This window comes from Homarus americanus, unplaced genomic scaffold (genome assembly GCF_018991925.1).
Source record: "Homarus americanus isolate GMGI-L3 unplaced genomic scaffold, GMGI_Hamer_2.0 scaffold24922, whole genome shotgun sequence".
Taxonomy (NCBI): Eukaryota; Metazoa; Arthropoda; class Malacostraca; order Decapoda; family Nephropidae; genus Homarus; species Homarus americanus.
The window spans coordinates 4,954,075-4,978,823 of NW_024722610.1; the positions used below are offsets into that span (position 1 = coordinate 4,954,075).

Consider the following 24,749-nt stretch of genomic DNA (forward strand, 5'->3'; position numbering starts at 1 on the left):
TCCATGTACTGTATGACCCCCTGCAGTCACCCATGTACTGTGCAGACCCCCCTGTAGTCACCCATGTACTGTATGACCCCCCTGTAGTCACCCATGCTGTGCAGCCCCCCTGTAGTCACCCATGTATGTGTATGACCCCCTGTAGTCACCCATGTACTGTATGACCCCCTGTAGTCATCCATGTGCTGTATGACCCCCTGTAGTCACCCATGTACTGTATGCCCCCTGTAGTCACCCATGTGCTGTGACCTCCCTTTAGTCACCATGTACTGTAATACCCCTGTAGTCACCCATGTACTGTATGACCTCCTGTAGTCACCCATGTACTGTGGCCCCCTGTAGTCACCCATGTGCTGTAATACCTGTAGTCACCCATGTACTGTATGCCTGTAGTCACCCATGTACTGTATGACCTCCTGCAGTCACCCATGTACTGTATGACCTCCTGTAGTCATCCATGTACTGTACGACCCCCTGTAGTCACCCATGTACTGTAATGCCCTGTAGTCACCCATGTACTGTATGACCTCCTGTAGTCACCCATGTACTGTCATGACCTCTATGTACTGTGTACGACCCCCCAGTCACCATGTACTGTATGACCCCTGTAGTCACCATGTACTGTATGACCCCCAGTCCATGTACTGTACGACCTCTGTAGTCATCCATGTACTGTATGACCCCCTGTAGTCACCCATGTACTGTATGACTCTGTAGTCATCCCATGTACTGTAATGACCCCTGTAGTCATCCATGTACTGTACGACCCCTGTAGTCACCCATGGCTGTACGACCCTGTAGTCATCCATGTACTGTACGACCCCTGTAGTCACCATGTACTGTATGACCCCTGTAGTCACCCATGTACTGTATGACTCCTGTAGATACCATGTACTGTAATACCTCCCTGTAGTCACCCATGTACTGTACGACCCTGTAGTCACTATGTACTGTATGACCCTCTGTAGTCACCCATGTACTGTATGACCCCTGTGTCACCCATGTACTGTATGACCCCCTGTAGTCACCCATGTACTGTAATACCCCTGTAGCCACCATGTACTGTATGACCTCCCTGTAGTCACCCATGTACTGTATGACCCCTGTAGTCACCATGTACTGTATGACCTCCTGTAGTCACCCATGTACTGTATGACCCCTGTAGTCACCCATGTACTGTACGACCCCTGTAGTCATCCATGTACTGTACGACCCTGTAGTCACCATGTACTGTAATACCACCCTGTAGTCACCATGTACTGTATGACTCTCCCTGTAGTCACCCATGTACTGTATGACCCCCTGTAGTCACCATGTACTGTATGACCCCCGTAGTCACCCAATGTACTGTATGACCCCTGTAGTCACCCATGTACTGTATGACCCCTGTAGTCACCATGTACTGTATGACCCCCTGTAGTCACCTGTACTGTATGACCCCCTGTAGTCACCCATGTACTGTAATACCCCCCTGTAGTCACCCATGTACTGTATGACCTCCTGAGTCACCATGTACTGTATGACCCCCTGTAGTCACCATGTACTGTACGACCCCCTGTAGTCACCCATGTACTGTATGACCCCCTGCAGTCACCCATGTACTGTATGACCTCTGTAGTCATCCATGTACTGTATGACCCCCTGTAGTCATCCATGTACTGTACGACCACCTGTAGTCACCCATGTACTGTATGACCCCCTGTAGTCATCCATGTACTGTACGACCCCGCAGTCACCCATTACTGTACGACCCCTGTAGTCATCCATGTACTGTACGACCCCTCTGTAGTCACCCATGTACTGTATGACTCTGTGTCACCCATGTACTGTAAGACCCCTGTGTCATCCATGTACTGTATGACCTCTGTAGTCACCCATGTACTGTATGACCCCCTGCAGTCACCATGTTCTGTACGACCTCCTGTAGTCACCCATGTACTGTATGACTCTGTAGTCACCCATGTACTGTATGACCCTGCAGTCATCCATGTACTGTATGACCCCTGTAGTCACCCATGTACTGTGTACGACTCTGCAGTCATCCATGTACTGTATGACCCCTGTAGTCATCCATGTACTGTAATAATTCTCCCTGTAGTCACCCATGTACTGTATGACCCCTGTAGTCACCCATGTACTGTACGACCCCTGTAGTCATCCATGTACTGTAATACCTCCCTGTAGTCAACCATGTACTGTACGACCCCCTGTAGTCACCCATGTACTGTATGACCCCCTGTAGTCACCCATGTACTGTACGACCCCCTGTAGTCATCCATGTACTGTAATACCTCCTCCTGTAGTCACCCATGTACTGTATGACCCCTGCAGTCACCCATGTACTGTACGACCCCCTGTAGTCATCCATGTACTGTATACTCCCTGTAGTCACCCATGTACTGTACGACTCCCCAGTCACCCATGTACTGTACGACCCTTGTAGTCACCATTGTACTGTTACGACCCCCTGTGTTGTCATCCATGTACTGTAATACCTCCCTGTAGTCACCCATGTACTGTATGACCCCTGTAGTCACCATGTACTGTACGACCCCTGTAGTCACCATGTACTGTATGACCCCTAGTCACCCATGTACTGTACGACCCCCTCTGGTGACCCATGTACTGTATGACCCTCCCTGTAGTCACCCATGTACTGTACACCCCTGTAGTCATCCATGTACTGTATGACCCCTGTAGTCACCCATACTGTACGACCCCTGTAGTCATCCATGTACTGTATGACCCCTGTAGTCACCCATGTACTGTATGATCCCCAGCAGTCATCCATGTACTGTATGACCCTCCCTGTAGTCACCCATGTACTGTACGACCCCTGTAGTCACCCATGTACTGTACGACCCTCCCCTGTAGTCACCATGTACTGTACGACCCTGCAGTCACCCATGTACTGTATGACCCCTGTAGTCATCCATGTACTGTATGACCCTAGTCACCCATGTACTGTACGACCCTCCCTGTAGTCACCCATGTACTGTATGACTCTGCAGTCATCCATGTACTGTATGACCTCTGTAGTCACCCATGTACTGTAATGACTCTGTAGTCATCCATGTACTGTATGACCCCCTGTAGTAATCCATGTCTGTATGACTCTAGTCATCCATGTACTGTATGACCCCCAGTCACTCCATGTACTGTGCGACTCTGTAGTCACCCATGTACTGTATGACCCCTGTAGTCACCCATGTATTGTAATACCTCCCTGTAGTCATCCATGTACTGTATGACCCCTGTAGTCACCCATACTGTATGACCCCCTGCAGTCACCCATGTACTGTACGACCCCCTGTAGTCACCCATGTATTGTAATACCCTCCCTGTAGTCATCCATGTACAAGGACCCCCCTGTAGTCACCTGTACTGTATGACCCCCCTGTAGTCACCCATGTACTGTAATACCCTCCCCAGTCACCCATGTACTGTACGATCTCCTGTAGTCACCCATGTACTGTAATACCCTCCCTGTAGTCACCCATGTACTGTACGACACCCTGTAGTCACCCATGTACTGTAATACCCCCTGTAGTCACCCATGTACTGTATGACTCCTAGATACTGTACGACCCCCTGCAGTCACCCATGTACTGTACGACCTCTTTGTAGTCACCCATGTACTGTATGACCCCCTGTTGTCATCCATGTACTGTAATACCCTCCTGTAGTCACCCATGTACTGTATGACTGTAGTCACCCATGTACTGTAATGACCCCCTGTAGTCACCCATGTACTGTATGACCCCTGTGGTCACCCATGTACTGTACGACCTCTGTAGTCACCCATACTGTATGACCTCTCCCTGTAGTGACCCATGTACTGTAATACCCCCTAGTCATCCATGTACTGTATGACCCCCTGTAGTCACCCATGTACTGTATGACTCTGTAGTCATCCATGTACTGTATGACCCCTGTAGTCACCCATGTACTGTATGACCCCCCAGCAGTCATCCATGTACTGTATGACCCTGTAGTCACCCATGTACTGTACGACCCCCTGTAGTCACCCATGTACTATACGACCTCCCAGTCACCCATGTACTGTATGACCCCTGCAGTCACCCATGTACTGTATGACCCCAGGGTCATCCATGTACTGTATGACTCTGTAGTCACCCATGTACTGTACGACCTCCCTAGTCACCCATGTACTGTATGACCCCCTGCAGTCATCCATGTACTGTATGACTCTGTAGTCACCCATATACTGTATGACCCCTGTAGTCATCCATGTACTGTACGACCCCTGTAGTAACACACATGTTCTGTATGACCCCCTGCAGTCATCCATGTACTGTATGACCCCCTGTAGTCATCCCCATGTACTGTACGACCCCCTGTAGTCACCCATGCACTGTACGACCCCCTGTAGTCACCCATGTATTGTAATACTCCCCTGTAGTCATCCATGACTATGACCCCCAGTCACCCATGTACTGTATGACCCCCTGCAGTCACCCATGTACTGTACGACCTCTGTAGTCACCCATGTATTGTAATACCCTCCTAGTCATCCATGTACTATGACTCTAGTCACCCATGTACTGTATGACCCCTGCAGTCACCCATGTACTGTAATACCTCCCTGTAGTCACCATGTACTGTACGACCCCCTTAGTCATCCATGTACTGTAATACCCTCCCTGTAGTCACCCATGTACTGTACGACCTCTGTAGTACCCATGTACTGTAATACTTTAGTCACCCATGTACTGTAATTCTCCTGTAGTCACCCATGTACTGTACGACCCCTGTAGTCATCCATGTACTGTAATACCTCCTGTAGTCACCCATGTACTGTACGACCCCCTGTAGTCATCCGTGTACTGTAATACCCTCCCTGTAGTCATCCATGTACTGTAATACCCTCCCTGTAGTCACCCATGTACTGTATGACCCCCCTGTAGTCACCCATGTACTGTAATACCCTCCCTGTAGTCACCCATGTACTGTGTGACCCCCCTGTAGTCACCCATGTACTGTATGACCCCCCTGTAGTCACCCATGTACTGTGCGACCCCCCTGTAGTCATCCATGTACTGTACGACCTCTTGTATTGACTTAGAAACTTAAGCTAATATGGATAATGATTTTTTAATTAATTTAAAGCTAATTTTAAGCTAAAGATCTTTTTAAAATTTTTACAATAAGTTAAATATTTTTCTTAAGAACTTATGTTGATTTTAGTTGACTCGAAAGGTTACGCTGATTTTAATTTTGAGTTGGTTGAAATTTAATCATTTTAATTAGTTTTATTTGTTGATATTTAGGTTAGACTTTTATTTCTTTGTACTGATTTAATTAATTTTTTCTTTGTGAAGTAATTTTTTTATAAGTTTTATTTTTAATGATGATTAATATTTTTGTTTATATATTGATTGTCTAAAAGAGGGTGTTGTTCAGGTGACCTCTGTACACCTGTAGTAAGATGGAGTGTATTAGAGTGAGATAACCATATTAGAAACACACGTGGTCACTCCTGGTAACACTTGGTCACTCTTGCAGGTGGAGGTCGTGCGTGACGTACGTGAGTGGTAACCTCGGGTACGTGGTGGGCGCCATGTTCGTCAAGAGGTACTTCCCTGAGGCCAGCAAGAATGACGTGAGTGTCTACTGTCTTGAGGAGGTTCTTGGTGTACTGTACTGTCAGCCAAATAAATTACCAGAGACCCAACACGTCTAGGGTCGGGCAAACTATCTGGTAACAGTGTACAACCCTTACCTGTCACTCTCCTTACCTCTACATTATTACCAGATCAGTTGCTTTACCTTATACTTTTTGGGTCTCTGCGTATATATTTGGCCGACTACTCACTCAAAAAAGTATCTTTATGATTATGTGTTAGACAATATGACACAACGGACGAAGACCTTTGACAACCCTACCGAGACAACAGGAGTCACAGTGTTCATTTTGAAAGTCATCAGACCTCTCCATGAAGATACTTTTTGGAGTGTGTGTACAGCACAAGGTTGGCTTCTGCACTCTTTAGAAGACAGTTTTATCTCTCATAATTTTCTATTGTTGGACTAGTGTATAACTGACCTTGTTATGACCTTCGTTATTGAAGTGTTATCTCTATCTATTTCTCCGTCCTCTTCAGTCTCTTTATCTCTCTGTCCTCCACAGACCCACGAGATGATCTCCCTCATCCGGGACTCGTTCAAGGGGGCGCTGAACGAGGCTCGCTGGATGAACGAGGAGACCCGACAAGTGGCCCAGGAGAAGGTGGACACCATCGTCAAGAATGTGGGCTACCCTGAGTACCTCCTCAACAACACCTACATGGATAATGTCTACTCTGAGGTGAGGGGGGCCGGGGGTCCTACCAACCGAGGGAGAAGGAGGGAGGGGCTGGTGTACGAACGCCACTGGAGGCAGAAGATGAGCGAATGGAGGTCTGTGTGGAGTGTTAGGTACTCGTAGGTAAAGAGACGAAGATTGGAGAGAAGTTGATGTGATTTTTTATTTTCACTCTTTTGGTTAGATTAGATGTGTGTGTGTGTGTGTGTGTGTGTGTGTGTGTGTGTGTGTTTTTGTAGGGAAAGGAGGAATGAAGGAAGATTAGGGGTGGGGGAAGGAAGTTATAGTTCGGAACTTGAAGAAATTCAGGATGAGGTAAGAGAGGGCGGGCTGACCGCCTAGCTAAGGTAATAGTGTGTTTGGGTTGTGTCATGGGTTAGTTATTGTCTGTCGGTACAGGCACTAGACAGCCTACCCTGTCCCATTTATGGGTGTTTTGAGGGCCTTATTTCATATTCCGCCGACCCTACTGGCGGATGCTGGTCTCGGGAGGTTGTCTATTGCCTGGCCGTGTAGATCGGGGGTGGTAATGGACCTTTTGAGATTTCGTAGCTTTTTGGGAACCATGTATGGTTGTTGTCGTTATCTGGGTGTGTGTGTGTGTTTGTGTGTGTGTGTGTGTACTGTATATACATTTATACATTAATACATATATACATATAAAGGCAAGTTACTCTCTCTTTCAAAAGATGGAAAATATGAGGTGAAGAGAGAGAGAGAGAGATAAAAAATATATACTGTAGTAGTAACAGCAGGGACCAACCTTCAGGTGACAGGTTTGGGAGGTTCACCTGATACACTATAGAGGTATTGATGAGGACGACACCTGCTAGAGGGCCACCACACCTGATTGCTATCACCACGGAAGTAATGTGATCTATAGTCTGGTTAAATTAGGTCAGTGTCAGGTTAGGTTAGGGTAGGGTAGTGTTAGGTTAGGTTATGATAGATTAGGGTAGGTCAGGCTAGGTCATCAGTACTTTGAAGAAGACGAGGAAGTATTGTCATCGTCCTGGTATCCTTAAACAGAAGAGCGTCAGTGTTGCTTTTGTGATGACACCATTATTATACACACACACACACACACACACACACACACACACACGAAGGACCTTGACTGCCTGCTACTGGTTCCTCTAACTTGAAAATCCTGTCATTTTAAACTCCTGAGGTCGTAACAGGTGTATGAGATGGGCTCAAATATCCAATATATTTAGACATAGTTCACGAGGGCGTCACCCGATACACCGGCTCAGGGCGGCTCGGTGGGTGGTGACACTGAGACGCTTGTGCCACCCACCACCACCCACCCTCACTACATCTTCCCTTCGTCAGATAATACTCCAACTCTCCCTTCAAATCTCTCGTCACGATGGGGAAGTTACCTGGTCCAGAACTTGTAGTGTACTCCTCCTTCTCCCTCCCTCGTCCTGGCCTTCCCTCCACACAACCCTCCCTCCACACCCTCCCTTCCCTTCTCTCCGCCTTACCATCCCCCCCCCCCAACCTACCCTACTCCCTCCTCACCCTTATACACATTTAGACTGATTCTCCCAGCGTGTCTTAGTTGGTCAGGGTTGGGTTAGGTTAGGTTAGGCTAGGTTTGGTTAGGTTAGGTATCCATCAATCTACCACCATCTCCCCCCTTCAGCTGAGCTTCAACAGGGAGACACACTTCAGGAACGTGCTCAAGATGCTACAGTTCCACGCTCGCACCAACCATAACCTGCTGTCTGTTCCCGTCAACCGTACTGCCTGGGTCACCTCCCCCGCCGTCGTCAACGCCTACTACAGCAGGTCCAAGAATATGATAGGTAAGGTGATCCGGTGACGTGTTTAGGTTAGGTTTGGTTTGTGGTGGAGTTAGGTTAAGTTAGGTTATATCAAGTTGTAATACGTTAAGTTAAGTTGAAATAGTTTAAGTTAGGTTAGATGAAGTTAAATTAAGTAAGGTTAATTAAGTTAGACGACAATAATAAGTAATTTACCCATGACATCATAATATTTAACCTCTAAAGAACATCCACCTCACCTGCCTCCCCCACAGTGTTCCCGGCAGGCATCCTTCAGCCACCCTTCTACCACCCCGCCTTCCCCCGCTCCCTCAACTATGGCGGCATCGGGGTCGTCATAGGTCACGAGATCACCCACGGTTTCGATGACCGCGGCCGACAGTTTGACAAGAACGGCAACCTGCAGCAGTGGTGGACCCCAGATGATGTGTCCAAGTTCTACCAGAGGGCATCTTGTATGTTGGGTGAGTCGCTGAGTCACTAGTTGAGTTGGGGTTAGTCATGGGGGCATTTGGTGGGACGGGTGACTCATTTAGGCACAGGGTAAGGAGAGCTTCACTGGTTCTGGGTAATGTTGTGTTGATGAAATTCATACTAAATCACCTTAACGCTTGATTATACACCGAGTTAGTCACAAGGTCTTGATAACGATAAATAAAAATACAAAACTTCAGACTTTCGTAAACACAGAGTCTCTTTTTCTGGAGTGTATTTCCGGTGAATCATATACCAACACTTAACGTCTCTTAACTAACTATAGGTGGAGTCACTTCCCCCATAAGTGTATCGACAAGTAACTGGAGACACTTTATATGTTTTTAAGGTACTCATCAAAGATTTTCATATATTGTGGTGTTGTACGTAAGATTCAAGTCGATTTGTTGACGTTTTTATGGTGAATCCGGATTACTTGTCCCCATAGCTGGATTAATTGTTATTTTTAAAGGATAGGAAAGCACGCTACTAACCTGTCCCTTCCTCTACCCCCACAGACCAGTTTAACACACCTCTCTCTATCCCCACCGACCAGTTTAACAGACCACTCTCTACCCCCACAGACCAGTACGGAGAATACAAGGTTGATGACGTGGGCCTGAAGATTAACCCCGTCAATACTTTGGGGGAGAACATTGCTGATAACGCTGGCATCAAGATCTCCTATCAGGTACAGTGAGAGAGAGAGAGAGAGAGAGAGAGAGGTGAGAGGGAAAAGGGAGAGAGTGAGAGAGAAGGAGAGAGAGTGAGAGAAAAGGGAGAGAGTGAGAGGGAAAAGGGAGAGAGTGAGAGAGAAGAGAGGGTGAGAGGGAAAAGGGAGAGAGATGAGAGAAATGAGGAGAGAGAGAAGGGAGAGAGTGAGAGAGAAGGAGAGGAGAGTGAGAGGGAAAAAGGGAGAGAGTGAGAGAGAAGGGAGAGAGTGAGAGAAAAGGGAGAGGGTGAGAGGGAAAAGGGAGAGAGTGAGAGAGAAGGGAGAGGGTGAGAGGGAAAAGGGAGAGAATGAGAGAGAAGGGAGAGAGTGAGAGAGAAGGGAGAGAGTGAGAGAGAAGGGAGAGAGTGAGAGAAAAGGGAGAGAGTGAGAGAGAAGGGAGGTTACGGTTGGAGAGAGGGCGGCACGGAGGTAGGTTGAGGTTAGAGGCGCCACAGTCTTCCCTCACCGCTATGATTTTTCCAGATAAGTGTATCAAGTGGCCGGGAGGGGAGGGGGGGAGGGGAGGGGGGGGAACTGATAAGTGTGTGTGTGTGTGTGTTACGTGCACTGATTACAACACACAATAGGTTTAACAACACCAACAACAACTAATACTATTATAATCACAACAACAACAACAACCACCACTAGAACAACAACAACAATAACAGAAAACAACATCTCATCCAATATACATAGACAGTACAGGTATATAATCAAAAGATAAATACCACTATGTCAATTAAATCAAGAAATAGCCCAAGAAAACTTAATAGGAACTACGAATTATTTACTATTAATGCAAACCTACCCCCCCCCCCTCCTACTCCCCCTCCTACAGGCGTATCAAAACTGGCGTAAGAACAACGAAGAGACGGTGACGATGCCCTACGTTAACCTTACCCACGAGCAGCTCTTCTTCCTCAACTTCGGTCAGATCTGGTGTGAGGTGAACAGTCCTGAAGCCATGCTGACGAAGATCCGCAGCGGTCAGCACTCACCTAATAGATTCAGGTGAGTTTAGGTGCTTCATTAATAGGTTAGGTTCAGGTTCAGAGTCTAGGTGCTTCATTAATAGGTTAGGTTTAGGTGAGTCTAGGTGCTTCATTAATAGATTAAGTTCAGGTTCAGAGTCTAGGTGCTTCATTAATAGGTTAGGTTCAGGTGAGTCTAGGTGCTTCAGTGATTGTCTCGTTAGTTCAGAAGGTTATTAGTGTTCTTCAAGCTCCAGGACAGAACATTGTTTTTTTGTATTGTTATGATGTGTTAACGGCTGTGTCTTGTTTTACAGGGTTATTGGAACGCTCTCGAATTCAGATGAGTTCAGCGAAGCCTTCAAATGTCCAGTCGGAAGTCGGATGAACCCAGTACGAAAATGTCGAGTATGGTGAAGTGGGTCGACTAACACCATGACCTTGTTGATCTGTGGAGGAGGAGGAGGAGGTGACATAGATAAACATGAATTAGTAGAAGAAGGTGAGACAGTGAAAGATAAAGGTGAGGAAGTGAGAGAGGTGAGTGTTACTGAGGAAAAGCCATACAGTATACATAGTGACTTGTGTTGATATTGACGATAGGAGGAGGAGGAAAGGGGGGAGAAGGAGAGGAAGAAAGGGAGGAGGGAGAGGAAGAAAGGGAGAAGAAGGAGGAGGTAGAAAATGAGGAGGAGATAAAGATGAACAAGAACATAATCTGGAAGTTAAAGAATATGAAAGTGTAAATGACGAAGAATTGGAAGAATAAGAAAGAGTTAAGGGGAAGAATGGAGAGAAGAAGGAAGGTGAAGAAAAACTACAGTTAAAAGAAGAATAAGAAGAAATGGTGAAGAAAAATAATAACATCAATGAGAAGAAGAATGAAGGAGAATGTGGGAAAGAAGAAGAGAATAACAGAAAGCGAAAGAAATATCACATTTTGTTTGCATTGTTTACCTGTCTGTCTGTCTGTCTGTCTGTCTGTGTGTGTGTGTGTGCATCTCTTCAGGTAGATATAGTAGATTCTGTTCGAGTGTGAAGGAAGGTTGCGTGAGTCCCTTTACACCACAGCTCGAGGGAGAAAAGAGTGTGAGTGTTGGGTGCGTTAAATTAAGACGAGTGTTATAACAATCAGCTAAGAGTGCGTGGAGGCTAGAGTACTTTGGGAAAAGAGTATGTAGGCTCTAGAGTTCGTATAGATGAGAGTGCGTGGGCAGTTCTAGAACCTGTGGATGTTAGAATGCATATAAGCGAGCCAATCAGAGTGACTAGGAGTGAGAGTACGTGAGTAGAGTGCAAAAACCACATATTCCATCGTGTAACTCAGAGTGCGTGAGAGTGAGAGTGCGTGATGATGCCACTGCCAAATAAATCATACAGAGAAAGGAAAGAAAGTGAGTGAATATTGAAAAGGATTAAAAAAAATGAAAGGGAAAAGAAGAAAGATTATAACGATGACACAAAGGGGAGTTACACAAGACATAAGTGAAAACAAAAGACGTTCACACAAAGAGAATTCGGATCCTCCCTTTGTGAGAGTTATTCCCATCACCTTATAGTGTTTTATGGAACTTTAATGGGATCGAATCGTATCAAGAGAGGATTGAAACGTAAGAAGAAAAACTTAAAAGTGACTTAGAAATGAGACAATGGAACTTTAATTGGATCGAATCGTATCAAGAGAGGATTGAAACGTAAGAAGAAAGAATTAAAGTGACTTAGAAGTGAGATAAGGATAACAGATGTTTCTTAGTGAGTCACAACAACGATTAGCAATAGATGGTTATGCTACCTGTGTCCGTCACCTGTGAGTGTCGTGTGCGTCATCATAGCCACGTATACAGAGGTGAAGTGGGATACCTGTGTAGGTCACTTAATTACCTGGCAAGATGTAAGGTTAGGATTACACCTGTATAAGCCACTTGTGTTTAACTTGTACAGGTGATATAGGGGAAGATAACACCTGTTCATCACCTGTTCCAATTAGTACATGTGCCGAGTGAACTTGAACCTCCCCCCCCCCCTCCCCAGTTAATCAGTGTGTTGTCATGTTCATAGTTAAGCCTCTAGCATAAAAGATGTTCACTCTTGTTCAGTCAACTTATGCTCAATTGTTCAGTCAATTTCTCCCATAGTTCCCAGTAGAGTTGCCGCCGCCCTGACCCAACACGATGAGGTCAAGACTGTTTGGTGAGGTCAAGACTGTTTGGTGAGGTCAAGACTGTTTGGTGAGGTCAAGACTGGTGAGGTCAAGACTGTTTGGTGAGGTCAAGACTGGTGAGGTCAAGACTGTTTGGTGAGGTCAAGACTGTTTGGTGAGGTCAAGACTGTTTGGTGAGGTCAAGACTGGTGAGGTCAAGACTGTTTGGTGAGGTCAAGACTGTTTGGTGAGGTCAAGACTGGTGAGGTCAAGACTGTTTGGTGAGGTCAAGACTGGTGAGGTCAAGACTGTTTGGTGAGGTCAAGACTGTTTGGTCACTCAGAAATAATGTGGATGTTTTATATGGATGATAATTTATATACTTTTATGATTATATGAAAATTTAAAGGGAAAATAATGAATTGTGTTGAAAAGTTGTGAGTATACAAATTTATTTATATATAATTTGTAGAAAAATCCATTTAAATTGATGATGAAAAACAGTGTTGCCGGTGATGAAAGAAACAGTATTACCAGAGACGAGGAAACAGTATTATTAGTGATGAATAAAGCAGTGTTGCCATTGATGAAAGAATCAGTATTACCAAACATTGAGGCACCACCCACCCCGTCAACCACTTACAATATCACTCAATATCTTTAGAAAAAATAAATAAAATTTCTTAATCGATGTTACTATAGTATTTCCATAAATATCAGTGGTCGATATATAGATATATATATATTATATCAGAGCATTATAGTTACCTGTAATTACTTAGAGTTTACCTGTAGAATTGTACGTGCGCGTGTTGGCTCACTTTGTCAACAAGAAACAGAATTTGAGATTTAAAGTATACAGTACCTGCCGTGTGCGTGTGTTATGTTAGTGATCCTGTGGCCAAGTCCTCAGAGGACCTTAAGGTAAAAGTAGCCCCAGAAATGCATTTAAAGGGATGAGTTCAGAACTTATGGTAGCCAAGATGGCGCCATTACTGCACTAAGACTCTGTGTACCGGCTGGAGGGGGGTTCCTTAAGAGTCTCTGAGGTCCAGAACTTCGGGTTTATGGTGAATTATGGTGTGTTGTCGTGTTGTTTAAAGAGGGGCAGAGCTTTACTGGAGAGGGGCTGAACCGTAAAAGAGAGGGCAGAGCCTTACTAGAGAGGGGCTGAGCCTTACTACAGAGGGGCAGAGCCTTACTGGAGAGGGGCTGAGCCTTACTAGAGAGGGGCTGAACCTTACTAGAGAGGGGCTGAGCCTTACTAGAGAGGGGCTGAGCCTTACTAGAGAGGGGCTGAACCGTAAACGAGAGGGGCAGAGCCTTAAAAGAGAGGCCAAGGGCTGAGCCTTACTTGAATGCGTCAGCCTTCAGCATCATATTGTTGTTGTTCATCTGATACTCTATGGTCATACTAACACTGTACCCTGACCCCAACTCAGTCAAACCTAAGTTGATTTTAACCTAATCTACCTTTTACCTAACCTAACCCAACCTAACCTAATCTACCTTTTACCTAACCTAACCCAACCTAACCTAATCTACCCTTCACCTAGCATAACCTAACCTGACATAAATAAACCCAAACCTGACCTAAACTACCTCTGAACACAACCAAACCATAATTTTTTGGGTACCAATAGTCGGTTTCGGATTCAGAGATTAGTTCGACTCCTAATTCGAACCCGAGTGAAGCCGCCAAACCGGTAGAACGAAACATTACTAATAGACACCAAGACGCCTCCTAGATCGAGTCATCTTATACATTCTGAAATTCACAAAAAATTTACATAATTTTTCCCCAAAAAACTGAGAGAGAGAGAAGAGAATACATCAAATTATGATAGAGTATCAGTGTAATTTTGACGTCATCTTAACATCAAACTCTTAATTCCAGGAACCAATTAGATGTGTTATCGTGTACCCAGGTGTTAGAGGAGGGGTGTACCCAGGTGTTAGAGGTGGGATTATATTAGTCTTTGAAAGGTATTTACGAGCTCACAGAACATGCTAGACCCTGGATTCGTTGTAATTGGCGAATAATTTGTATTTTGGCGTTGTAATTGGCGAATAATTTGTATTTTGGCGTTGTATTTGGCGAATTATTTGTATTTTGGCGTCGTAGCTGGCGAACAATTTGTATTTTGGCGTCGTAGTTGGCGAACAATATGTATCTTGCGTCGTAATAGTGATTTATCAGTATTTTGGCGATAGAACTGACGAGTTTGACTACACATTGAAGATAAGCATAGATAAAGGTAACAGTGAGTGTGATAAGAGAACTGTTTCAGATTATTTCGTCTCGTGCCAAACAGGGTCGTTGTGGTGGCCAAACTCCAACCAGATTCTCAAAGAGTCTTTCAGCCTGTCTCATCACCTAACTGACTGGCTGGGAGATTTGAGAACGTATCTAACTGGCTAACAAGGATACGAAGATGACTGGGAAACCAATATGGCGTATAAATTACCTTGAGACTATCATAATTTTGGTAGTAGAAATGGTGTTACAATATCATAAGTCTTACTTGATTTAAGGTGAAAAAAATCTTACTTCACGAGTCTTTGAGAATCTGAAGACAGGTTGTGGATACTTGCCCATGTTGTAGATAATTATTAATATTATTATTATTGTCTTAACTTATGTGTGATCCAACAATTTGACCTTATATATGTATAAATACACTGAATAATAAAATGTATTGGACATTTGTGTGTGTTATTGTGGTGGTCCTCTCTCTCTCTCTCTCTCTCTCTCTCTCTCTCTCTCTCTCTCTCTCTCCACCAACAGGGTTAAATATCAATAGATTTTTTATTATAGTTTTCATCAATTTCTTTATTTCATTACCAAAAAAAAACACATTAAATGATATACAAAAATCCATTAATACTGAGATCAAAACTGAGGAAGTGTATTTGCACATTCGCCTGCACTTCTACCTGGTACACTAGCTGGCGTATTTTGTGAGATGTGACACCTCTGTGTTTGTTTATCTAGCGTCCTTAACTCTGGCTACTATTGCGACGTTATTTAAGGCCAAGCAGGTAGTTTTAATACAATGTAAACAAACAGAGTTGCCACATCTCACAAAATATGTCAGTTACTGTACCAGATATAAATGAGAGCAACTGTACATAATTCTACTTATTTTTATATACATACAGAAGGATGTTGTGTAAGTGAGAGATATGAGTGGAGGAGGAGGAGAGTAGACGGGAGATAGAGTAGAGGAAGAAGAAAAGATAATAAAAAAGAGAAGAGGAAAATTAAAAGAAAAAGAAGTATAAGAATAAGATAAAGAGGAAGAATAAGGGAAGAAATAAATAAGGTATATATACATGTAAGCAATAAAACAATTCTAATTATCACATATCATTCTAATTCCTTCTATGTATCATTCTCATACATCTACTGTTCATACATATTTCTCCCCTCAACCTAAAGATATGTCTAACTATATTTATTTTTACTTTAGTTTTTTTTTATAGTTTAGTTTAAGTTTAGTATAAAAACTTTAAGGATGATGGTTTAATGCTTCGAGGATGATAGCTTGGAGTAACACCTTGAATATGATAGCTTGGAGTAACACCTTGAATATGATAGCTTGGAGTAACACCTTGAATATGATAGCTTGGAGTAACACCTTGAATATGATAGCTTGGAGTAACACCTTGAATATGATAGCTTGGAGTAACACCTTGAATATGATAGCTTGGAGTAACACCTTGAATATGATAGCTTGGAGTAACACCTTGAATATGATAGATTGGAGTAACACCTTGAGTATGATAGCTTGGAGTAACACCTTGAGTATGATAGCTTGGAGTAACGCCTTGAGTATGATAGCTTGGAGTAACGCCTTGAGTATGATAGCTTGGAGTAACGCCTTGAGTATGATAGCTTGGAGTAACGCCTTGAGTATGATAGCTTGGAGTATGGTAAGGTAAACTATCGTCTTCAAAGAGTAAATATTCAATGATTTGGGTAAGTTTACACACCTGTTAAGTCTTACATACTAACCTGGTGTTAAATATTACCTAAGAAACAATAGAACTGCCAACCTTCACCTTCCTAAGAATCTACTGATTACAGGTAATGTTTCAGACTCAGGTACTAACTCCTCCAGCTCTTGGTGTGACTTGATGGCTTATGTTCGTTATAAATAGTTGTGGTGATGAATTTTTCTTGGCTTCCTTAGATAATTTCTTGGGTATTAACACAGAGGAGACGTAATGTGGACGCCTGGTGTTGGTTGAACCTGCGGTGGATGAGTCTAGCCTCCCTGTCAGTCATTTATAGGTCAGTTTAGTGAAGAATGTTGCCCGGATCAATCCTCTTCTGGATCAGATGGTGACGTGTCTGCAGTAAGGTATTTCCACAGGGTTAAAATAGAAGCATTTATCGAGACCATTGTTGGTCCTCTCACAGGTCTGGCGAGGTACAGTAATGGGGTCATCCTTCTGCAGTGTCTTCGTCATATATGTGGACACTTTCCTCACCAGGGTGTCGATATCGTCCTGGTATGCGAACTCTGCGAAGACGTGACAGATCGCCTGAATGAGGAGAGAACCTTTATGAGGGTCCCGGTGAGATAGTTCTCCTGGAGACGTGGAGAAGATAGAGTACATATCTGAGTATCTCTGAACACCTTCCTTTGGCGTCGAGGGAACGTTCCGGGTGTCGCTGTGGTAGGAGTCACTGTTAATGTGACCTTTTGTATCATGTGTGTCCGTGACCTGAGACGTTGTGGGGTCTATGAGGGAAGAGAGAGATGAAAAAGAGGGATTTCTGCTTAGGCGCTCAATCGCCAGGTAAATGGGACTTGTAGGGCCGGTGTCCATTGGCGTGTTCTTTCCATCGTGGGGGTGTTGGTGGTGGGCGGGTCTACTCTGGAGAAGTCTTTCGACCTCCTCACGAATGATCATCCTCAAGAGGTCATTAGGAATCGGTTCAGTCATTAGTAATTTCCTGGTTCGTTGGTCCAACTTAACGTCCGGGATGTTGCGACAGAACTGCAGGATAAATATCTTTGGCTTCCCTCGTAAAGCTTCACAGTGGATGTTGTCGAAGATGCTGTACACGTCCATCAGATCCACCTCTTGGTCGTCTGAGGTGATGAAGGTCTTTGGTCCTGAGCCGTGACTCATGATGATGATGACACATGAGCAAAACATTTGATGTTTCTTCTCATTACTGAAGGCTAAAAGCTTTTCCATAAATTCTTTCTTGGTGATGTTGCCAGTCTGACAGTACCTGTTCCTGCGGTGGGTGTAGCCGTAACCCATCTGCTGGAAGAGGTTTAACAGGTTCTCGTAGTCTCTCTCAGAACCTTCTCGATCAGGATATTTATCAAACTTAGAGAAGTTACACAAGAACACCAGACCTCTAGGTGTTGAGTCATTCCTGTAGGCTCCGTCACTCTCACCGTAAACCTTCGTGTACTTCACCTTGATGTGTGACTTATGCATTCGACCCCTACACCTGCCCCTCTTCAAATTCGTGAAATAGTGTTGACTTTCCGAGCTGTCGTCAAGACCTGGTGAGAGACAGTCTGTGGGGTTGGTGTAGGAGAGAGACCTGTTGCCTGAGGGACCTCCCTGATCCACCTCCTCGACGGTTATGGAGGGTAATCGATCGTTGCCTCTGATCTCCTGCGGTAAGTTATTGACCATGACTGTAGTTTGTGACGACACTCTTCGGACGCTCGCAACATCGTCTGACTGAGTGACTAATACCGTATTCGACCTCGCCAAAAAGCGTGATTGTATTGGCTCCTCCTCCTCCTCTTCCTCCTCCTCGTCTTCTACCTCCTCCTCTTCCACATCCTCCCCTTCCACCTCCTCCTCTTCCACCTCCTCCTCCTCCTCCTCCTCCTCCTCGTCCTCCTCCTCCTCCTCCTCGAAGACGTCATCATCTGTTTCGCAACAACAAAGTGGCTGGCCCTGACCTCCACACTCACTAGAGCCAGCGTTCTTCGTGGTTGTGTTGTGAGAAGAGTTGGTCCCTGGGCGGTTGCCTTCCATGCTGTGGTCTTCTTCAAAGCTGATTTGACCTACAGTCTTTGTGCTGTGTTCTTGTTCAACGATGATATGACCAACAGTCTTTGTGCTGTGTTGTTGTTCAACGCTGATAATATGACCTACAGTCTTTGTGCTGTGTTCTTCTTCAACGCTGATAATATGATCTACAGTCTTTGTGCTATGGTCTTGTTCAACGCTGATATGGAATTTACTCTTGTTATCGCTGCATTCTTCTTGTGCTGACTCTTCCTTAGCTTTCAGAGCCTTCCAGCCAGACTTCTTCTTCTTCCTCCCACTACGGAACAGGTCTGAAAGTCTTCGTAGGTCACGTTCCCATCCCATCGCGCCTAAGACTGACTGCTGACCAAGATGTTGACGAGATCTCACCAAGTGCCTCCTGAGTCACCTGCCGGAAGAGGTTGGTCAGGTGTTAATTAAAGGTAAGAAATTAATTAATACATGTGTTTAATTTATGTATCTAGTAAAGGTAAAATCTCACTTTAAGTGAGTGTTTATTTAAAGTAGAATTTCAGTGAAATTATGTTTCCTAAGTAGTGTTAAGTGAATGTATCTAGTTAAGGTACAGTCTCGGTGTTAATGTTGATGTTATTTCTTGTGTTTTATCATAAGTGGAGGCGGCTGTATAGTCACATGTTGAATTGCGAGAAAGCTGATGAAATAACAAACTAAACCTGAACTTGATAACGCTGTAGGAATTATTTTGTAGAATTCAAAGTAATAATCTGAATTTGTAAATAAAATGCTGGAATAACTTAACCCGTGGAATCCTAAACCACACGAGGATATTCTGGTAGAGGGTCTACGTCAAGTCGACATGAAATAGGCTTGTTGTCAGGGGTAGATCATGGATTAATCACAATAATTCGTATAATCCAGGATTAACGTGTATAGAAATATAATAAGTGGTGAGAGTTTATTTGTCTGATGATGGTGTGTAGCCATCAGACGGTTCACCGGGTACAGACGAGTAGACTATTCTCGTCAATTATCTTAACTCTAATAAATTGGTTTAAATAAATAACAATTAAAAATAAAGTTACATTGAGTTATACGAGTATACCTTAAATGTGACGTGTCGAACAATGATTGGTTACCACGCTTTTGACACCACGATAGATGTGTTTCCCGGAGTTCTGGATGTGTGTGTGTGTGACCTCCTTCCCACACACCCGGATGCAGGTTATCTCCCAGTGGTCACCATCAACATAAAGTAGTTCCCAGGAGGCATAGATACAAAGCCTTACTCCCCCAATTATCTCATCCCTTATCTTATCTACTCCCGGATATTGCCACCACACACACACACGGAACCGTTTGGGGTAATACTATGTTCACCTGCGTCAGACAGCTCTATAAAAACTAATCCTGACTGACTAACTGACTTAATGCCGGAGATAACAATTACCACTTGATTTATATAATACTTCCCCCTAAACTTGAGTCATGAGAATACCATCTGACTCACCGACTCACTCGTAAATATGGCGGAGAAAATGACACAGCGACTCGACCAATGGAGTTCAAGTGATAACTGTTGTATAATGGTGTAGTGGACATGTCCCTTCGACACACCTGTCTTATCAGTAGAGGTTATGTACACCCTTATCACTCATGGTGGCTACTGAAGGTTAATTAGCCATCTACCTGTCCTGATACACCTAAATAGAGAGGAGGTGAGGAGGAGGAGGTGAGAAAAAGAAGGGCGGGGGGATTAAGAACACAGGTGTGACACTAGGAAGAGGACACAAACACACACACACACACACACACACACACACACACACACACACACACACACACACACACACACACACACATAGTTAATAACAATGTCCTACCTGGAACTGTATAATACTAATTAGTTCATTCCTTCATTCCTTCTCTCCTCACTCAAACTCTTTACCCTCCCCACTATTTCCCCGTCCTTCATTCTCTCCCTTACTCCCTCTCTCTACCTCCCTCCCTCCCTCCCTCCTCATTCCCTCCCTCATTCCCTCCATTCCTCCCTCATTCCCTCTTTCTCTACCTCCCTCCCTAACAGATAACACAGATAAGATAGTAAGTGTGTGTGTGTGTGTGTGTGTGTGTGTGTGTGTGTGTGTGTGTGCGCGAAATAATTTCTCCTAGAAATTAAAGATTATCAGAACCCGGTTGGAGGCAATGGTAACCTATGGACGGATACAGGCAGGATATGGACAAGTCTGGGTGAACAGAACTAGGTGAACAAAAGTATGTGAACAGGACTAGGTGAACAGAACTAGGTGAACAAAAGTATGTGAACAGGACTAGGTGAACAGAACTAGGTGAACAGAACTAGGTGAACAAAAGTTTGTGAACAGGATTAGGTGAACAGAACTAGGTGAACAAAAGTATGTGAACAGGACTAGGTGAACAGAACTAGGTGAACAAAAAGGGAAGTATATGTATGAACAGGACTAGGTGAACAGAACTAGATGAACAAAAGTATGTGAACAGGACTAGGTGAACAGAACTAGGTGAACAGAACTAGGTGAACAAAAGTTTGTGAACAGGACTAGGTGAACAGAACTAGGTGAAAAAAGTATGTGAACAGAACTAGGTGAACAGAACTAGGTGAACAGAACTAGGTGAATTGAACTAGGTGAACAGAACTAGGTGAACAGAACTAGGTGAAAAAAGTATGTGAACAGGACTAGGTGAACAGAACTAGGTGAACAAAACTAGGTGAACAAAAGTATGTGAACAGGACTAGGTGAACAGAACTAGGTGAACAAAAGTATGTGAACAGGACTAGGTGAACAGAACTAGGTGAACAGAACTAGGTGAACAAAAGTTTGTGAACAGGATTAGGTGAACAGAACTAGGTGAACAAAAGTATGTGAACAGGACTAGGTGAACAGAACTAGGTGAACAGAAATGGGTGAACAGGACTAGGTGAACAGAACTAGGTGAACAAAAGTATGTGAACAGGACTAGGTGAACAGAACTAGGTGAACAGAACTATGTGAACAAAAGTAGGTGAACCGAACTAGGTGAACAAAACTAGGTGAACAGAACTAGGTGAACAAAACAAGGTGAACAGAACTAGGTGAACAAAACAAGGTGAACAGAACTAGGTGAACAAAACAAGGTGAACAGAACTAGGTGAACAGAACTAGGTGAACAAAACAAGGTGAACAGAACTAGGTGAACAGAACTAGGTGAACAAAAGTATGTGAACAGAACTAGGTGAACAGAAATAGGTGAACCGAACTAGGTGAAAAAACTAGGTGAACAGAACTAGGTGAACAGAGCTAGGTGAACAGAACTAGGTGAACAGAGCTAGGTGAACAGAACTAGGTGAACAGAACTATGTGAACAAAAGTAGGTGAACAGAACTAGGTGAACAGAACTAGGTGAACAGAACTAGTTGAACAGAACTATGTGAAAACAAGGTGAACAAAAGTATGTGAAAAGAACTAGGTGAACAGAACTAGGTGAACAAAAGTAGGTGAACAGAACTATGTGAACAGAACTAGGTGAACAGAACTAGGTGAACAGAGCTAGGTGAACAGAACTAGGTGAACAAAATAAGGTGAACAGAGCTAGGTGAACTGAACTAGGTGAACAAAACAAGGTGAACAGAACAAGGTGAACAGAACTAGGTGAACAGAACTAGGTGAACAAGACTGGATTTTACATAGAGATAATAAATTCGTTTGTGTGAGGGGTTGCTGTTTTATCTTCATGTCAGGATTAAGTGGTGAGTGCGCCTGTGTTACCTAGAGATGTGGCGGATTGTACCAAGTTAGGTTAGGGTAGGTTAGGGTAGGTTAAGGTAGGTTAGGGTAGGTTAGGGTAGGTTAGGGTAGGTTAGGTTAGGGTAGGTTGGTTAGGTTAGGTTAGGTTAGGTTAGGTTGGTTAGGTTAGCATTAGGATGGTTAGGTTAGGTTGGGTTAAATTAGGTTAGGGTAGCATAGCATGAGGTTAAGTTAATCATCAGCTGTTCTGTTTACCTTAGCCTCATATACGAAAGATAATATAATATTAATCTAATCTTTCTCTTCTCTTTACCGTCACAGGAAGTGCCATCATACCCCAGCAGATGGCGTTACACCCCCTCCCTCAAGGCCAACCACCGCCGCTATCATCTAACCCACGTCCCAAACTTTTTCAAATTATTATCACATTACCACATTTCAAACCTCTTTTTTCCCCCTTTATCACAACGAAAATCTCTTCAAAAGACACACACCAAAAAAATCTTCAACTCACGCGGTTGTGGTGGGGGTGTGGTTGATTGTGGTGGTGGTAGAAAGGTTGACGGGCGGAGGAGTCTTCAGTAATGTACACACGCATGCACTTGGGTACCTCTGTCACTACTGGGTGCCAGGTCCCGGTGCCGCTGGTTTTATGTCACTTTATCGTTATCTATGACGTTTTATCTCTCTTGTGTAATTCGCTTGTGTAGTCGTGGGTGTTGTGGTTCTGGTAACAACACGTATTCTCAATTATATTTTTTTTAGTTTCGTCATAGTTTTTCTCCTTTGTTTGAAACGGTTTTAGAATGAGATAGTGACGTCATATGATTTGAAGTTTATATATATATATTAAATTTTTTTTTAAATCCAGATCAAGTTGTTGTTATTAAGACGTTTCGACAGGAGTTAGTAAGTTAATTAGACACCCCAGGTAAAGACAGTGTAGATTACGTTTGGTTAGGTTACTTTAGGTTAGGTCAGGTCAGGTTAGGTTACGTTAGGTTAGGTTAGGTTAGGTCAAGTCAGGTTAGGTTACGTTAGGTTGGGATAGGTTAGGGTTAGGTTAGGTATCTTTGTGTCCCAACTTACATCATAGGTCACTTGGATATGTTCTCAGGTCACGAATTAGGAAAAAAAATATCAAAACAACTGACTCTAACGTTGTGTCTCAGGCGTGGTGACCAAGGGAGGCTGGCTGGCATATATTCTGGTCAAGGATCATTTGTCATACGGCCGGTGTGTTGCTGGTTGACCACGATGATGTAACACCAACAGAATACTAAGAAGTGATAGGAAAAAATATATATTGTTCCCCCCACGCATGCACACACTTCCCACCCAACCTGCATGACTGATAACAAGATAATTTACTCTGGCTTGGGGGTCGCTGTGAACTTGTTATCAGAGGAAATTGATAGATGATTACCTGTTTGGTTAGTTAATCTCGAGGATCACACTACTACACCTAGGTTCACCTGGTTTATTAATCACTAAACGCCAGGTACACCCTCGTCATGGGTTAGTCTGTCTCCCATGGTATAAAAAAATTTCAACTAATTATGTTGTTATCAAGACTAAAGTAAAATGTAATGTTGCGTTATTATTAATATTATTTATTATTATTATTATTGTTATTATTTTTATTATTTTTATTACAGACAGTAACTAACATACAGCAGAGGACTAGGAAGGTCAAGAGAAGAAAAATTATCCCAATACACAGGCGAGCTAAACCCTAAGGTGTTCAGGTATGGAAGGTGTGAACCAATCAACAAGAGACAGGTGTGAGTGTAGTGGGGATGGTCAGGTCAGTGGCTCAGGTTACCCTCACACCACTATACAGTATATTCCACAGACTAGCTCAGTGTGTCATCAGTCAGTCGTCCGTTACACCTGCAACATGAAGGTGAGCCAGAGACACACACACACACACACACACACACACACACACACACACACACACACACACACACACACACACACACACACACACACACACACACACACACACACAGAGACACACACACACACACACACAGAGACACACACACACACAGTTTTAAAGAAACATTCTAAATTTTTATGTAAACTTAAATTTAAAAAAATGATCTATTTGTTTATTTTTTCTAGTTAATCGAGAGTCTTTGAGGGTCTCACGCCCCAGAGACTCACACCATAAGTTGTCACGATCATGACAAGTTTCTTAAGAAAATTATACTTGTTGGGTAAGAATTATTAATAATATTATCATTATTAATTTCCTTGTCACCAGATACAACTAATAGTTGTGTTGTGTGTGGGCGTGTGGTCCCAGGCGTGGGCACAAGACGCCTCCTACGTGTTAGACTCACGAGGGGTGCAGCTGGAACAAGGCCTCACACCTCCTCAGGAGCTCCTTAGCAACCACCAGGTCTTATCCGAGGCCTTCAAGCACCGTTCTGAGGAGTTGGCCAGAACCTACTGCAACGACCAAGTCGCCTACAACGACCCCGTGAGTCAACTTTCCTCTTAAAATTGTCTAACATTGTATTCGTCTATGTTAGTTTTCAAAGTCTCTTGAGTTAGTTTACATT

At 43.8% G+C, this 24,749-nt stretch overlaps 2 protein-coding genes across 2 annotated transcripts in view; one reads left to right on the forward strand and one right to left on the reverse strand.

Moving 5' to 3' along the window:
* Positions 1-15,124, forward strand: part of LOC121862975 — a 72,122-nt gene extending 56,998 nt beyond the window's left edge. Inside the window, exons 14-21 of the mRNA XM_042361431.1 lie at positions 5,527-5,623; positions 6,152-6,328; positions 7,977-8,139; positions 8,373-8,582; positions 9,177-9,283; positions 10,146-10,318; positions 10,596-12,511; positions 12,599-15,124. Coding sequence (XP_042217365.1) covers positions 5,527-5,623; positions 6,152-6,328; positions 7,977-8,139; positions 8,373-8,582; positions 9,177-9,283; positions 10,146-10,318; positions 10,596-10,695 — 1,027 coding nt within the window. The 3' untranslated portion in view covers positions 10,696-12,511; positions 12,599-15,124. The remainder of the gene's footprint in view (positions 1-5,526; positions 5,624-6,151; positions 6,329-7,976; positions 8,140-8,372; positions 8,583-9,176; positions 9,284-10,145; positions 10,319-10,595; positions 12,512-12,598) is intronic.
* Positions 15,125-15,675: 551 nt separating this feature from the next.
* Positions 15,676-18,243, reverse strand: LOC121862919. The gene has a single exon (XM_042361334.1). The coding sequence runs from the start codon at positions 18,086-18,088 to the stop codon at positions 16,760-16,762; it is 1,329 nt and encodes a 442-aa protein (XP_042217268.1). The 5' UTR covers positions 18,089-18,243; the 3' UTR covers positions 15,676-16,759.
* Between the last annotated feature and the right edge of the window lie 6,506 nt (positions 18,244-24,749).

What these genes read in the sequence shown, in the direction of transcription:
- LOC121862919 (XM_042361334.1), bottom strand. Translation starts at nt 18,088, where the DNA reads ATGGTCAATAACTTACCGCAGGAGATCAGAGGCAACGATCGATTACCC.